The sequence below is a fragment of the Amblyomma mixtum genome, chromosome 4, assembly GCF_055824585.1.
Source record: "Amblyomma mixtum isolate Tamu chromosome 4, ASM5582458v1, whole genome shotgun sequence".
Classification (NCBI taxonomy): Eukaryota; Metazoa; Arthropoda; class Arachnida; order Ixodida; family Ixodidae; genus Amblyomma; species Amblyomma mixtum.
In genome coordinates, this window is record NC_143015.1 from 87,687,092 (window position 1) to 87,703,050 (window position 15,959).

The 15,959-nt window shown below is 47.2% G+C and overlaps 1 protein-coding gene and 1 pseudogene across 1 annotated transcript; one reads left to right on the top strand and one right to left on the bottom strand.

Annotated features, from left to right (window-relative positions):
- Positions 1-704: 704 nt before the first annotated feature.
- Positions 705-3,414, top strand: LOC149347322 (neprilysin-like; annotated as a pseudogene).
- Positions 3,415-5,429: 2,015 nt separating this feature from the next.
- On the bottom strand, positions 5,430-7,024 carry LOC149347323 (uncharacterized). Its single transcript, XM_089541550.1, has 2 exons — positions 6,656-7,024; positions 5,430-6,179 (listed from the first exon to the last, which is right to left on the bottom strand). The coding sequence occupies exons 1-2, from the start codon at positions 7,013-7,015 to the stop codon at positions 5,430-5,432; spliced, it is 1,110 nt and encodes a 369-aa protein (XP_089397676.1). The 5' UTR covers positions 7,016-7,024.
- Between the last annotated feature and the right edge of the window lie 8,935 nt (positions 7,025-15,959).

Genomic DNA, 15,959 nt, shown 5'->3' on the forward strand with positions numbered 1-15,959 from the left:
ACGCTCACGGCGGGTCTCTCAAGGGATCATGTCCAGTGATTTCATTCGAGCAATGCACCGTTATTTTTCACGTGAAATGGAACGAATATGGCACTGTGTCAGGACAAAACCGCGATAAGAGTGTCTCTTGAAACATTTCTTGGTGGCAAATTGTGCTGCAGACTAACCGATTAGTCAATGACACGTCGTCTTGTAAGTTTGAAACTTGAGAGTATCCCCAGCAACAAGACCCACTTTGCCGAAACCCGCTAGGCTTGACTGCAGAGCATAAAGATTACGAAGAATGTGGCTTATCGGAAGAGTGGTTAGTTGGTTTTTAGTTTACGGCTGCAAAGTAAGTTATGGAAAGAGAACTTGTGTCACTGGAAGCTCATAAATATTCAAAACTTGCCTAGCGATAAATTTCTCAAGGCGTGCTATATCTGCCTATCATGTGTTTGCCATGTATTGGGGTACGGGGACAGTCAAGTCTTTCTCAGGCTTTTTGTGTGTACTCCAAAGATCCTTGAGGTGTTGAATAAAGATTGTATTGCATTGCATTGCATGTGTACTTTCAATTTGCAGAAGGTTCGGCATCTTTTACAGTCATTCAAATCATGTGCTCAGTACCAAATAACGTATCTTCCCTACACAAAACACTAATTCTGCACCCTTCTCTTGTAATCTTTCTTTTTGCAGTTCACTACCACACGGAAGGCGGCCACCGGGGGGATCGCGTGCTTCATGACACTTTTTCTCATCGCGGCTGTCATCACAATCGTAGCGATGATGTTCAAGACTAACCACCCGCGTATAGAACATCTCCAATACTGCGAGACAATAGACTGCCGCTTGCACGCCAAACTTATAACCACACAACTTAACGCAAGCGTCGACCCCTGCGAAGATTTTTCCGCATACGTCTGCTCCGGATGGATTCCTCCGGGGGACTACAGGGAGCACATCAAGACGCCCGTCGACGCCATCGCCCTGTCCCGGCTGGCAGCTTACAACATCATCCTTTCGGAGGGCACGCGGATATTCCCCGCAGGTATCAAGGCGCTCAATATGCACAAGTCTTGCATGAAGGAAGAAGACCACGGCGGCCTTTACCTTAACGAGTTCCGGACGCTCATGCATGAAATGGGCCTCAGCTGGCCAGATCCTCGAGAAGACGCTGACGCCCTCGATGTCTTGATTGCGCTGTCCTACAAATGGCAGGTGCATTTGTGGTTGGAAGTCCGGGTGCAGGCCCTGCCACATTCAGGAAGATGGCGCCTAGAGTTCAGTTCTGCATCAGTGCTCCCTGTTCTTATCAATCAGTACCAACTTGTGAAAGACAACACCGTCTACAGTGCATACTGGATGAGCTTCTACAGAGACTTCCACCTCGACACAAATGCTTCTATAAACAACTCCACATTGGCAGCAACCATAAATGAGACCCGCGAAATTGAAGGAGCGATATTGAACAACCTGGACAAATTGATCCTTCGCCAGGCGAAAAGCCCGGCTGTTTTCCACCTCGGCCACCTGGTTGAACTTCCTTCAAAGAAACATTGCCGTGAGTCCCCAGCTGGACTCGAGTGACGAAGTAATGCTCAGCCACGAGCACCTCTTGCAAGTTCTCGGCAGCTTCTTCAGCGACTACCCCGACCACAAAATTCTCAGCCTGTGTTCTTGGACTTTCATCCAGCAGTACGCGCCGATAGCTGAGCCTCGTATGCTGCTTAGCCGCTTCGGCGATCGCCACAAAATGAACGCCTACCGGCCCATATTCTGCGGCTTCCACGTCGAGGCAACGTACAAAGTACTCGTACTTTCTCTCGATATCGCTGCTCGTATTAAAGGGAAACAGAAGATGGTCATTGCCGCCGGATTCCAAAGACTCGTCGCGGCCGCAGTTAACCGTGTGGAGAGCTCGCTGTGGCTGGACGACGAAAGCAAGCGTATCATTAGGGAAAAGATAACGTCCGTAAAGATGCAGCTGTGGCCCGATGAGCATCTGATGAAGAACGAAGAACTGGAGGAAATTTACAAGGACTACCCGAGAGCGGAAGGGTGTTTCGCCGAGGCCTGGATGCATGCGCGCCGGAGTATCCACAATGAAAGCGAGAAGATGCGTCTCATCAACGACTCGCAGGCGTACTGGGAAGCTCTCAGGCTGCCACTGAACTTCGCTGGGTCCTATCCAATTTACGACTCTGTGCTGGGCACCCTTGCACTGCCCATATATTTACTCGACGCGCCACTCTTCTACGCTTCGGGAACAGACGCTATGTTTTTCGGCGGCTTGGGATTCTTGCTCGCTTCGAACCTGGCCAAGGCTGTTGACAAAGCTGGCGTCCGCTGGCTCCCGAACGGCACAAACGTGGACTCTATTTTGTCCGAAGAAGCCAGAAAAACATTTCAAAAAATGGACAGCTGCCTCGAGCCGGTTGCCGTTGAGAGCGTTTTTCCGGAGCTGCCGGCTTTGGAAATTGCCTACGCTGCCCTCAAAGAATCCCTAAAGAGTGGCAACGGCAGCCTCTATGTCCAAAAGGACCTTCCACCGGTCAACGCTTTTTTTATAACCATCTGTTACATGACGTGCACTGTACACGGCTTCAAGAGCGCCTTCACAGCGGATTGCAACAAAATTGCGCGTAATTCTCCAGCCTTCGCGAACGCGTTCAAATGCCCAGCTCAGTCGAAGATGAATCCCGCGAAAAAGTGCACGTTCTTTCGCTGACTGCCCACAGTTCGAACTCTTCGTTGTGGCACCAGCCCGTGTTCGCATAATTGCCTCCCATTGCCCTGGTGTGCCTAAAGCGCTTCGGTAGTGCCTTGTGACGCTGTTACACACAAGTACCCATCCTGCTTTGGGTCAGCTTTCTCTGCTTTTGAAACAATTTACCTAAAGTTTTTTTTTTATTTACTGGCGCTCTTGGCTGTGATTTGGTCTCACATGAAACACCCACGACAAGGTACTCATAATTTTCTTTGCTTATTGTATCGATAGCCCCGTAACTAACACACCTGCTCTGCCCAAGGACCGACGCTTCTCTCGTAGTGTCCATAATTTGGGCAAATAACTGATAAAAAAGGCCAGGGTTCTCAGACAGATCTGAAAAAATGAAAAGTTCTGCAACAAATGCGAGTGTGTCGCGTACTGCTGCTGCCGCATTCTTGATAACGATGAAACTCTGTGTCAAGTGACTTGGTCTGTGTGGACTTATTCGTCAATGCCCAGTCGCCTGTGATACCTTAATCGATAACGCAACGGTTTGTGGCTCAGATGTCAAAAGGCGCCAACTTGGCCTGCATTTTTCCGTGGCTTGCGCTTTTGGCTGTTATGTTTAAGTCATGTTATGTTTGGCTGTTATTTTAACTGTTATGTTTTACTATCGAGGCTACGCGCCTGTTGCAAAGTACGACAGCGTTATGCTGGAGCACTTGCAGCATTCTTCATGTGCTACTTCATGTGCGGCATTTTTGTGTGGCTTGAACTTTTGGCCGCATTATAACTGTTATGTTCTGCGCAGTACGAGAGCTTTCTTATTGAAACTACTTCTATGTGCTATGCTATGCTACTTGCTATGCCACTCTGCTACTTAATTTCAGCATATTTGCTTGTTGATTATTAAATGTTTCACCTGGCCTCTATCGTTTGGATTCGATGGTTAGCAATCCTGGATCTATATTTGGCGAGCCATTGGCGAGCCTGAAAGTAGAAGGCTCGGTATCGGAAGAAAATGGGAAGGTGTACAGAGACCTTCGAGGCGGAAGAGCATACAGAAGGAAAACTTGGCTGTTAGCACTTGTTTCTTGCCTCGAGGTGTTAGACACATATGCAGGGAAGTGGTCTTCGTCCCAGTTATGTTATTTTTTTCACAGAAGGTTCGCAGAACTCAAATAACACTGTAAAAGGGATAATCATGGGAGACATGACGCAATATTAAACAACACAAAATAAACATAGTGTGAAAAAATATTTCCACAAAACCGCACTCCACCTTCTTCACAGCACTTCAACCGAAAAGCTCCTAGCCCTAGGACTACACAACACTTTCGATGAATTGAGAGAGGCACAAATAGTCTCCCAACTGCGCAGACTACAGCAGACCCCACCTGACAGGGAGCTCCTAAAGAAACTGGGCCACGCCGATCAAATTCAAGAGATAGCAATCCCGGACGAATATCGCAAAACACTAAAAGTAACGCCCATACCCAGGAACATGTATCCCAACCTACACTAAGCGCGCAGAGAGGCAAGGGCTGAATACCTACAAAAGACATTAGCACCCCAAGAAATGACGCTATACGCGGACGCTCGTACAGATTCACAAACAGCATGCCGCAACTACTACAGAGCGCTCCGCATACTCCGCTCTCCAATCAGGTATACGATAGTATGGACGCCTTATTCCAAAGTACATCCAAAGTATCCGACCTCGAGGGAAACGAACCTCTACCACAAGATCACACTGACTGGCTTAAATAAAAAATAATAATTTGCGGAGTTAAACGTCCCGGAGTTAAACGTCCCGGGTTAGGAGGGGTGCCGAAGTGGAGCGCATTCTTTTAAAGTTCTGTAACGCGTACTTAGATCCCGCGTACTTAGGCGAGCTTCTCATAACCTCAACCTGCATGCTCCTCTAACAACAAACCGACTCCTCTAAAACCTAGAAATGGGAGAATTGTCACTCTAATTAAAATATAAAGAAAATTCATCACGTTTTTTTTTTTTTTTTACGTGATACGTGAGTTACTTCTACTGGAGAGATTTGCCTTGTACTTGTCCCACATCAGTTCAGCGGAGATATCACCGAGGTATTTGTATTTTCAGGACTGATTCCCTGATGAGCCTCCGATTGGGGCACTTTTTTTCACACTATTGATTTGTGCAAAAAGGGAAGCGCATCAGACAGAATGCCAAAATTAGGGTCAATATGTTTTTATTTACACCACTATGTACTATTTACATGACTAGATGACTGTGTTGGTCAAATGTTTAGGGGAATCCCCCAAGGTGGAGTAGATTTGTAATAAGGGAGTAATTACTCATTGGCATCCACCCGAGCGCAGCCATACGGCTACAAAGGAAAACTGTACAGCTTTCTCAGAAACTTCGTAGTTAAAGAAAAAAAAAAACATTTGACCAACACAGTTCCCACTTCGAGTTATTGATCAATTCGCTCTCGTCCTACCATAAGCTTGCCGTCCTGGTTAGCTCAATTGGTAGAGCGACTGCTCCGGTGTAGCGGTGGTCCTGGGTTCGAACCCCGGACCAGGACGAATTTTTCTTTAACTACGAAGTTTCTGAGAAAGCTGTACAGTTTTCCTTTGTAGCCGTATGGCTGCGCTCGGGTGGATGCCAATGAGTAATTACTCCCTTATGACTAGATGACTATTTACATGACGCAACATGGTCGTTCACAGGGAAGCGGGTTGAAGGGATGACGCTTGATTTAGAGCCCACGGGACTCCCCGAGGTCGGCCAGGAACTTGGGGTTCACCCGGCAGGTAGAGTAGCGAGACTTGCAGGAGTCACCGCTGCGGCCAACCATGGAGGCCTTCTTGTAGGGCGCCGCGGGCGACGAAGCAGAGAGCTGGACGTCCTCGAAGAACTGCACCACCTTGCGGCCGTACGCACCGAACTCCTGCGGATCCGCGGCCATCGAGCAGACCATGAGGGCTACGCAGCGGCCCTCGTCGTTGGCCTCGATGAAGTTGAAGTAGCGGCCCATTACCCCAGGGTCGACGGAGCGGGTGGGACGATGCAACGTGACGTTGGCGGAAGTGTTCTGGCCGGTGACGTTCTGGTCTTCAACCGGAACAGTGACACGTGGGCCGACGGTGGGGGTGACGGGAGCGGAGGTCTGCTGCAGTCCGGAGCCCAGGTGCCCGTCGCCGGAATGGGAGCCGGCGGCACCGTTGCCGTGACCCACGCGGAATCCACCCTGGATGTAGCCACTGGCGTGCTTGGGTCCTCCCAGAAGATGGCCAGATTTGCTGCCAAGCCTGTTGAGCAGGGCTACCTTGGTTTTAACCAAGTCGGGAACGACGATGGGTGGCACAACGATCCTGGGCACGAGCACCTTGGGGACAACGATGTCGTGAAGCGACGGGAGAGTGGGCACGACGATGTTGGGAAGATGCGGGAGAGTGGGCAGCCGGATCACGGGCTTGGTAACACCAGGCAGCCATTCAACCTTCACCTGTGCAAACAATAAAAGATGTTTTAGGTTACACAGGGATAACATGACACAATGACACAGAAAAGTACCTTCCGTCACCTTATTAATTCATGAGAACAAACCGAACAAAAGGGCGAGTACATAAACATCACCGCCATCCAATAAGGCCTGGATCGGGAACAGCTGGAGGCTAATGGGCAATGCCTAAGTAGTTTGCGACTCGCTAAACACATGACCTTGCTAATTTACCCAGAAACCTCAAAGCACGAGTTAGACAGGCATATCAGAGCAGCACATATTTAAATAAGCAGGAACGTAGAGGCTGACGAAGGGTTAAGTTAAGTTGAAAACAACGCAGCGACAAAAGTGCGGTGTAAAAGCGGGTTAATAACGAGTTTAAATGTAGTGTGAAGGCAAAATAACCGCTGTTCCGGAGTGGATTCCAGGAGTAAGCAAGCGTAGTAAGGCAGATGATGATTACCAAAAAGGCTACTAACCTCATTCTCGACGTTCACAGGACTGGGGGCTGCGGTGACAGCCGCTACCCGTTCAGACCAGTCGACATGATGGTCCACGTCGGCGGCGCCGTGCGGTTCCTCGTAGCGCTCGAGCTGCGAATCGTAGGAGATCGTCGCCTTGAAGGAACGGTTACCGGTGATCATAGCGAGCGCCTTGGTGGCCAGGGACAGCTTGTAGGCGACCAGGCTCTGCGCGGCGTCCTTGGCGAGGTTTCCGGCCCACACGAACGGAGCACCCATGAGGCCCATCTTCGCGAGGATCGCCTTGGCCTCGGAGTGCTGCGGGGAGGTGAGCAGCAAGACGCCAAGGCAGACAACGGCGACCGACTGGAGCTTCATGTCGAACATCTGGAATAGACTGCTCGGTGAAGAGTGATTTCAGTGGGTCCGGGCTCGCTATTTAAAGGAACGCCACACTCGCTCATTGGCTGTTCGAGAACAGTACCGGGGAGGGGCCGAAATGACGTTGCGCACCCGTAGCGCCCTCTGTCTAAGTCCGATTCGTGGTTCATTGCACGCCCACAAAACCCTCACTCGCATGTTGCCTCCTTACACCCCTCTCCTCGTGTGGCCCACCCCTTTCCCTCACCCGCTTCCCTCAATATCGCCTTCACTACCGTCACCATAGAAGATGAGTCACATAAAGAAAAAAAGTAAAAAGACAGCAAAAAGGAAGGAAAGCTTTCAGGTGCTTCAGGTCTGCAGAGGCGAACCGGGAAAAGCGTGGAAAAAACATGTATCTCTTAGGATAACTAGTAGCTAGCTATGCCTTTACGAAAAAGTCCGACCGCTTTCAGGAAGAGTACGCGCTTGTGTTTGTTTTAAATCATAACCAACAAAACCCACGAAGGGCACCAATTTACGTTTATTACCCCGTACTAAGCCTAGGTCTTTGTTCTCCAGTTTTGGAGCCTTTTGCGCTCGCGGATTTGTTAATCCTTGGTAACACAAAAGAAATCAAGATCGAAAAGTCTAAATCAACGTATTCTAACCAGCAATTGCGGAACTAAACGCCTCAGTATTTGCACACATGTAACCAGCGCAGTCATGTTTGTAACTAACCGAACACGAATAAAGTTTATTGAAATGACTTACCTGCCATTCAGCGAAAACATGATCGTGCCGCTTGCTTTCTAGTCTCAAGAGTGTTCCGTATCGAGACCACGTGGCTGAATGTGTTCACCTTTCCAGCTGTCGGAAATGCTCCAGCATCAGAGGGCGTTTAGTCCAGTTGGTTATGAAAATACCATCTGTAACACAGGTGCACTTATAGCGGAACTACGTTAACTATCTGCCTTCTGTATTTACTTCACTTTTCTTGGCGAATTTCAGTCGGACGGATGTTAACTATACCAAACTACAACAGCTCACACGTCCACTGGCTGAACAAACGAGCAGCGAGGCATATACCAGTACCCATAAATCTGTAACCTTTGCATAGTTTTTGACAGTCCTGTTGATTTGAGGCTGCAATTCGTGGACGTCGCGTGAAGCAACCTATAGCAGGCCTCGCCAAAATGGCAGATAAACGCCAACAATATACAGGGTGTTTCATCTAAGACTGAACACAATTTTCGAAAATAGACTTTTTGTTTTAGAAGAGCGCTTTTTGCGGCGTAGCATTGTCGGCGGTGTAGTAGATCAGAATACAGGTAGTACATGCTAATAGGTTGCTTAAATAATGATGAATATTTAACTTTTAACTATTGCTATTAGGCTCCTTAATTATTGAGAAGTGTTTAGCACACGGTCAATAATATTTCAGTGGTGTAGTACATCAGAATACAGGTAAGACATGCTAGCAGGTTCACTAAATAATATTCAATAGTTAACTTTTAACTATTGCTGTTATGCTCCTTAATTATTGAGAGGTGTCTAGCATATTGTGAATAATATCCATATAAATTTTTGAACTTCGAAAGCGCGGTTACCTTCGGTGCTGTGGCCCGACAAATTTCGACTACTTAGACGAGCTAGTGCACTGGAGAAGTTGCTTTGCCTGCAAGCTTCTCGAACGCGCGTTTATTTTGGCGCGATGAAGCGAAAATTTCTTGTGCCATAGCGCCGAAGAGAACCACGTTTTGGGTTATTCTAAAAATGATATGGATATTACGATGAGCTACACGCCTCTTAGTAATTAAGGAGCTTGGCAGTAATTCTGTATTCTGATGTACTACACCGCTGGCAATGCTGTGCTGGAGAAAAAAAACTTCTAACTAAAAAAGTTTGTATTCAAAAATTGTGTAAAGTCATAGGTGAAACACCCTCTACAGGATTGCAAACGCTGCGAAAGTTGTGGTTGCTTGTGTGAAATGTCGCAATTTTTTGTATATTTACGTTGTACTCTGTTAATCCAGTCGTGCAATGGCTCCTTCCTAGGCAGACAGTATTAGCAGGTAAACAAATATCCAATGAACGGGACGAAAAACCGGACAAGCACATGACGCAGTGTTCTCGCTGCAATCTCATTAACGTCACATCAGTTAACCCAGTTCAACACCCTGCTGCATAATTAATTCTTCCTGAGAAGCATTCTTCTTTTTGTGTTCCTTAAAATATCGGTAAAAGTATGTGCGCAGTCGATGCGCAGCGTGTTGTTTGTGACGGTAATGGACAAGTGGGAGAAAGCAGGCGCGCAAGCCTGGCTCTATATTCTCTTGCGGGAAAGTATTTTTTTTTTTTTGCACGGCTTGAATTGCTGGCGCGGCAACATTAACGCTGAAATCACGAAACTCTGAATAAGCTTTCAATTGAAACCCTTTCACAACACCAGAGCATATGTAATGGTGCGTCAAATCATAATTGGTTTCCTGATCACGCGCTTCGCATACCGAATTTTTTACATCGGCTTGTCCGTGAATTTTGTGTACTGTGTATTCACAGCACGGACAGAAGTGAATTATGATGAATATGGTATATTTCGGCTTCCTGTTTTCTTTTTACGTTCCTGATTATTAAACGCCCAAGCATCTGACACGCTTCGGCATGCATGCCTACAAAACTGCACACGGCTACTTTCTAGAGCTGACCGGGCAACAACGTTGTCACCGAGCTAAAGCTTCAATGCACTTTTCTGCACAAAAGTTGGAGGTAACTTCATAGAAACACTTGTTGCTGGGCTAGTTGGTGCTATATTCTTCGTACAAAAAATAGCGCAAAACACGACACACACAAGAAAGGTAGACAGGACAACGCGCTGTCTACCTTTCTTGTGTGTGTCCTGTTTTGCGCTAACTGTTGTACGAAGAATAACTTCATAGAAATGTTCAAAATTTATTTCAGTTTCGAATGATTCCTCATGGTACACTTTTCACCTGCAGGCCGGGTGTAGGAAAAAACATCCTCCCCCCCCCCCCCCCCCCTCCACCCCCCGAAAAAAAATCTGCCCGGAGAAAATGACCCCCGAGGAAGCTCCCTCAAAGAAAAAAGGTCCCCAAGTGAAAAGCTACAAAAGAATAATTTCTTCCGGAACCTACTTGACAAAAAATTGCCCTCTATAATTGACCGTTCCTTCAATTTGGGAATATATATAATCATGAAGTATTTCGTACTATCAGACCCCACCTATGCAGCCTTCCATTCGGAAAATGGGTGGTGAGCTGCATGCATTAGAAACCAGCCCCAAGCAAAGTTTCCACTGAAGTTGAATCTTGCGTGATGAAGTGACTCTTTCAGCATCTTGAAAGGCACTCTTTTCTGCACCATGTTTTCTACCGGTCTCCAGACTTAAGTGCCCAGTATTCCAGTGCACAGCCACGCATTCGCTGCTTAGCGTTCGCGAATGCATTCGGAGGGGACCTATACAGAGACTGTGTACTTCAACACGGCACAATTATGTTTCAATATATACTGCCGCTCGCACTGGATTAATTTTAAGAGCAGTTTACCGAACACATAAAGGTACACGAGGCGACTTTGTTGAAGACCAAAGTGCCAGTGGGCGAACTAGAGCACTTGCACGTGTATGGCGTAACTCTCAATCTGGCAAAAAAATCTTATTTTTGTTTTGTGCGTGCATTCATGCTTTGCGTCTCATTCGTATTTTTGCCCGTATATTTGTGAATTTGCCCCGAAGAAATAAAAATCCAATCGGTGGTCTTGACGACATGCGATTAGTTCGTGTTTGGAGCGGGCCCGTTCTCCACTATAATTTTAGAGGGAGGCAGTTACCTATTAAATTTTTCTTTGCATTAGCTGTAGGAAGCACTCAGATTTTCTAATAATTTCAACAGCGCATGCTACACAAGGACACAAGACGAGGAAACACACACACGAACGCTGATTGATACTTCGTCTTGTGTCCTTGTGTAGCATGCGCTGTTGAAATTATTATGAGGGACCAACTAGCCCGTGAGCTCACCCTACTCAGATTTTGCTTGCAACCCTCTATTTCAGTAAATAAAAATTTGTGGTAAATAAAAGTATCAACCACAATGAAAAACGATGGAGGGTGCCTGTTTAGGAAACAGGTTTTTGGTCGAAAGCCTCCATACGACGCTCCGAAAGACCGGGAAAGGAAGCGAATATTAAAAACCAAAGTGGAGTCAAAACAGGGTGGCCTGGTTTCACTGGGTATTGGCAGGGTGTGGGGGGGGGGGGGGGGGGGGGGGGGGCTTTTTTTCTCCGAATGAATGCAGGGCCCTGTGCACTCAAGTCTCGTTCCCTCTGACCACCCTCTTCATTCTTACAGGGCAGCGCGTTCGGGGAGGATGTTGGTTTCACACAGGAAGTCTAGAGGGTGTTGGTTTCACACAAAGGGAAAGGAATTTCAGACACCGATGGCAACCTTTTACTCTTAGGGCTTCCTCTAAAACCTGTGGTAAGAAGCAGTGCGCAGGTCAGGCCGTGAATCACTCGGTGCGGAAGGGTGAACGGAAGTCATTCCGGTAAGTTTGAGGTGCAGTGCAGGGTCGATAGTGCTGAAGAGACCGCACCCTAAGGCTCGGGTACAAAGGATCATTTCCTGTCTAGACACCGATGGCAACCTTTTGCTCTTAGGGCTTCCTCTAAAACCTGTGGTTAAGAAGCAGTGCGCAGGTCAGGCCGTGAATCACTCGGTGCGGAAGGGTGAAGGGAAGTCATTCCGGGAAGTTTGAGGTGCAGTGCAGGGTCGTTAGTGCTGAAGAAACCGCACCCTAAGGCTCGGGTACAAAGGATCATTTCCTGCCTAGACACCGATGGCAACCTTTTACTCTTAGGGCTTCCTCTAAAACCTGTGGTTAAGAAGCAGTGCGCAGGTCAGGCCGTGAATCACTCGGTGCGGAAGGGTGAACAGAAGTCATTCGGGGAAGTTTGAGGTGCAGTGCAGGGTTGTTAGTGCTGAAGAGACCGCACCCTAAGGCTCGGGTACAAAGGATCATTTCCTGTCTAGACAACTCTCCTGCACCCAAACAGCTCGTTCGTGACGTCATGTCAAAACTACCTATAGGTCGCCAGTTGGGAACGGCGAATATAACTGAAGGAAGGCAAAAAAATTCTAAGAAACGCTACCAAGAAACAATACTAAGAAAATTCCTCGAAATACCAAGAAACTAAAGAATGCCGTAGTTTCCTCCGACTGTCTCTAAGCGTGTCCTGTTGAAAGTGCCTAATACCATTTCAAATTCTTAAGAAGCTCTCCAAAACGTCTGCCGGCTACCGCTTGGATTCCATGCGCTAGAAAAACCGGCTCAATACTTGTACAAAAAACGTCCAAGTTCATTCCGCGATGATTCTGCGCGTCCTGGAAAATAGTTTCTTCTTAATAAGTCTGACGCTAAATGCATGTGGTTTCCGTACAACAAACACTTGAAGAAGAAAATTGTGGCGTCTGTTTTTGTATGCGGTTATTATGCCTTGTTCATTTGCTTTTCTCAGGACACTTGTCTGCGGCTGAAATAAGTGGCCTTGTTAAATCTTCCGTGGCAATAAGTGATGTGAGCCGGCGCCCGTGTACTGTGGCGATGTCGGTGCGCGTGAAAGTCACAAAGGAGGTTGAAATAATTCTGGTACCGTCAGCTACGCCTGTGCTTTTCCCTCATGGCGCTATTGAGTTGAGGCTAAGATTACTTGGCGAGAAGACAGCGCGAAAAACGACAACCACAGGGGAGGACAAGACACAAAAGAACGCTACTATCAACTGATTTATTTGTCGTCAAATAAATCAGTTGATAGTAGCGTTCTTTTGTGTCTTGTCCTCCCCTGTGGTTGTCGTTTTTTGCGCTGTCTTCCCACCAAGTATGAATTACCAACTCGCCCAGCACCATGTTTTACTGGGGCTAAGAGGGACGCCGTAGTGAAGGGCTTCGGAAATTTCGACCACCCAGGGTGCTTTAACGTGCACTGATATTGCACAGTACATGGGCCTCAAGAATTTCGCCTCCGTCGAAATTCGAGCGCTGTAGCCGGGACCGAACCCGCGTCTTTCGGGTCAGCATTGTCCGGCGAGAAGTCTGTTCCAGCGAGAGTTTACTTTTTTTTATTTTCCCATTGGTTTTGGGACACAAAGAGAAATCCAATAGTGTTAATATCAACTGAAATAAAAGTATGCAAATATTAATATCAGAGGCAGAAAGAGCTCTCTCAACCCTTTCCATAGAGCTTGCCAGAGATTTACACACAGTCGCCTGAAACCCTCTCCCAACCTCGAACCCATCATGACACTCCATCGTTCGTTTGAAGATGACACATAGCCAAAGCCAGAGAGAACACTAGACGAACTACTCCATATGCTAAGCTGGGGCTTGGTTGAACCCGAACCCTTCCCACATATTCCTTCCAGGAAGACGCACACAGCAAGTGGCCAGCGATTAGCAGCTGGGATCTTCCTCCTTCAAGTCACCGCTGCACTTTACAAGGAAAACAGGCATGCAAAGCGGCAGGAAATGAGGCTGCCACGCCCAAGTATTTCGAAGAAAACAATGACGTTTCGCCAAAGCGTAGCCTATTCTTCTTTGCGGTAGCTAAAGGTGCGAAAAAAGGCAGTAAGCAGTGAGTTCGTCAATCTGTCTTTCACTGGTGACTCATGCAACGTAACTCAGAGCCCGTCAATTTCGAACGTGAAAAATAAGCAGAAGTACGTTTCTAAATGTTGGAAGAAGCAATTAAAAAGAAATTTTTAGAATTTTAGCTTGGTCAGTGCATCAACATTTGTTTTCAGTTTCAAGTTTCGCACACCGTTCCACATTTCTTGTCGGCACAATCTCCTGCAGGGATCAGGACGGTCTTTCACTGAAGGGAACTTTAGCAGGAGTTACTAAGGGGTAGAACACGCCACAAATTGCTTTTTGTTGCAATATTCTTCTGCAACCTAGTTTGCTAGAAATAATGGCACGACGCATAGCAGTAAAGATGCAATACGGCACAGCGATCACGGATGGCGCAGAAGTAACGCATCCGCCACGCATGCAAGATGATCGACGCTCGAATTCCGGTGTCCCGGAATTCTCCACCGGGTTTAAAAAAAAGAGAGAGAAACTCCGCCTGTCGCTGTAATTGTAAACCAAGCATGGGGTGCGATCTGATCTTGGTGTCCAGAACCGACAATGCACTCCCTCACCCGATCAGGATTTGGCCACCCTGGCGTAGTCCTTGGCAACAACCTTGTATATGCACAAAGAAATTAATATGGAGCACATGGATCATTTGTTACATCATCCAATATACGACCTTTTCCGGGAAAAAGTGGCAGCGGAGTACAAACGAGGCTTCTCGAAAGTGGTATTGTGATGCGCAGCTGGTGGGACTTTTGATATTGTACCGGTTGCCAGGAGCCCCACATTTACTGCCCGACGTTGTTCCCCTCTGCCGAGTTCCTGTCTAATGCTGTAACAAAGAAACAACATCTAATGGCAGTGCTAAATATAAGGAGGCAACAATATATGAAAAAAACACACACCATAACGACGCGGGGAAATGAATGCAAGCTGCGATTACACGAACTAGACAGAAGTCTCATCGAGGGCTACTGAAGCGGTTTTAGAATTCGATGAGTTTCAGGTTGCCGAATGTGCGAAATGAGCTGGTAAAGTCTGCGAAATCGTTTTGCTCTAGCATTTAAAATGGTGGCGTAATCGCCGAATGAAGTCGTCGTCGGCGTTCAGGCTTCTCTGAAGTGCATAGCACCGGGCAGAGGCCCCGATAATGACGTCACGTATGACGGCACTACGTTTCCAGCGGAAAAACGGTTATTGCATTGAATAAAACCGATGCCATCTAAGGTGAAGCTCACGATGCATTGTTTGGCGTCATCTGACGACGCGCAGCAACATGCAGGCGTAAGCAGCGGACATATGAAATTTCGGCAACAATGACGTCACTGCCGAGTTTCCCCGCACTCCTCCAGCGTAGTGAGGAGAAGCCTAAACAGCGTCGCGGTTTTAATCGACGATTATGTCACCATTTTAAATTTTAGTGCAGAAATACTTTGCATGCTTTGTCTAGAAGCTTGATAGATTCGAATTCTTGAATAACCTCGAATTCTCAAAAAACTGTTTCAGCTTCCCTTTATTAAGGAAGCGGTAAAAACTTCGTGGAAGGGAGCAAAGGACGAGCCGCGGCCTTCGTATACTCGAAACCCACCCTTCTCCCATCTCTCAAACAATTGCAGGCAGCTAACCGTCCGCAAGTTTTGAACTATTTTTTTTTCAGATGTTCGATGCTGCTAAGACGCAAAATATTCCTTCAGTAATTTATGAAAAGTAGAAAGCTCTAGCATAAACGTACAAATGAAAGGCTTATACGGTTAAGCGTTGCCGTTGCCTGCAGGCTTAGCGACATTTGCCGTTCGAGCTCTGTTACCGTAATTAGTGTGTGTTACCCTAAGGTTGTTAAAGTCTCTAATTTCGGGCACGTTGTATTTGTCATTCCTGCACCGTAATCAGTGTACATTGGCGAAATACACGTTTAGCTCAGTGGTTTTTCTTTGACATCGGATATTCTGCATTCAGTGCTACAGTCAGGATACAACAATGCATCAAGCGCTATTCCGATGGGTAAACGCGAGCAAGATCTTGCCCTGTATGTAATCTTGTGGGGTTTGTGGTTGGTGCTAAGTGAAATAAATGAAGTGAAGAAATCGCACTCGCTAAGAAATCGCACTCTGTATTTGTCATTCCTGCACCGTAATCAGTGCGCAACGGCGGAAAACATGTTTCTTTTATATCGGATGTTCTGCATTAAAGGTGCACTGAAGAGGCGGGACTGGCTGAAAGGCACTCCACGCGTTGGTCGACTCCGCCCACCGTACGAGGCAGATTTAAATAAAAAAGGCGGGAGCCGGACGTTAATTCGATTTAATTAGGAA

Coding starts and splice junctions, on each gene's coding strand:
- LOC149347323 (XM_089541550.1), bottom strand. CDS start 7,015: ATGAAGCTCCAGTCGGTCGCCGTTGTCTGCCTTGGCGTCTTGCTGCTC. Junction 6,180..6,655: donor CTGTGAACGTCGAGAATGAG/GTTAGTAGCCTT, acceptor TTGTTTGCACAG/GTGAAGGTTGAATGGCTGCC.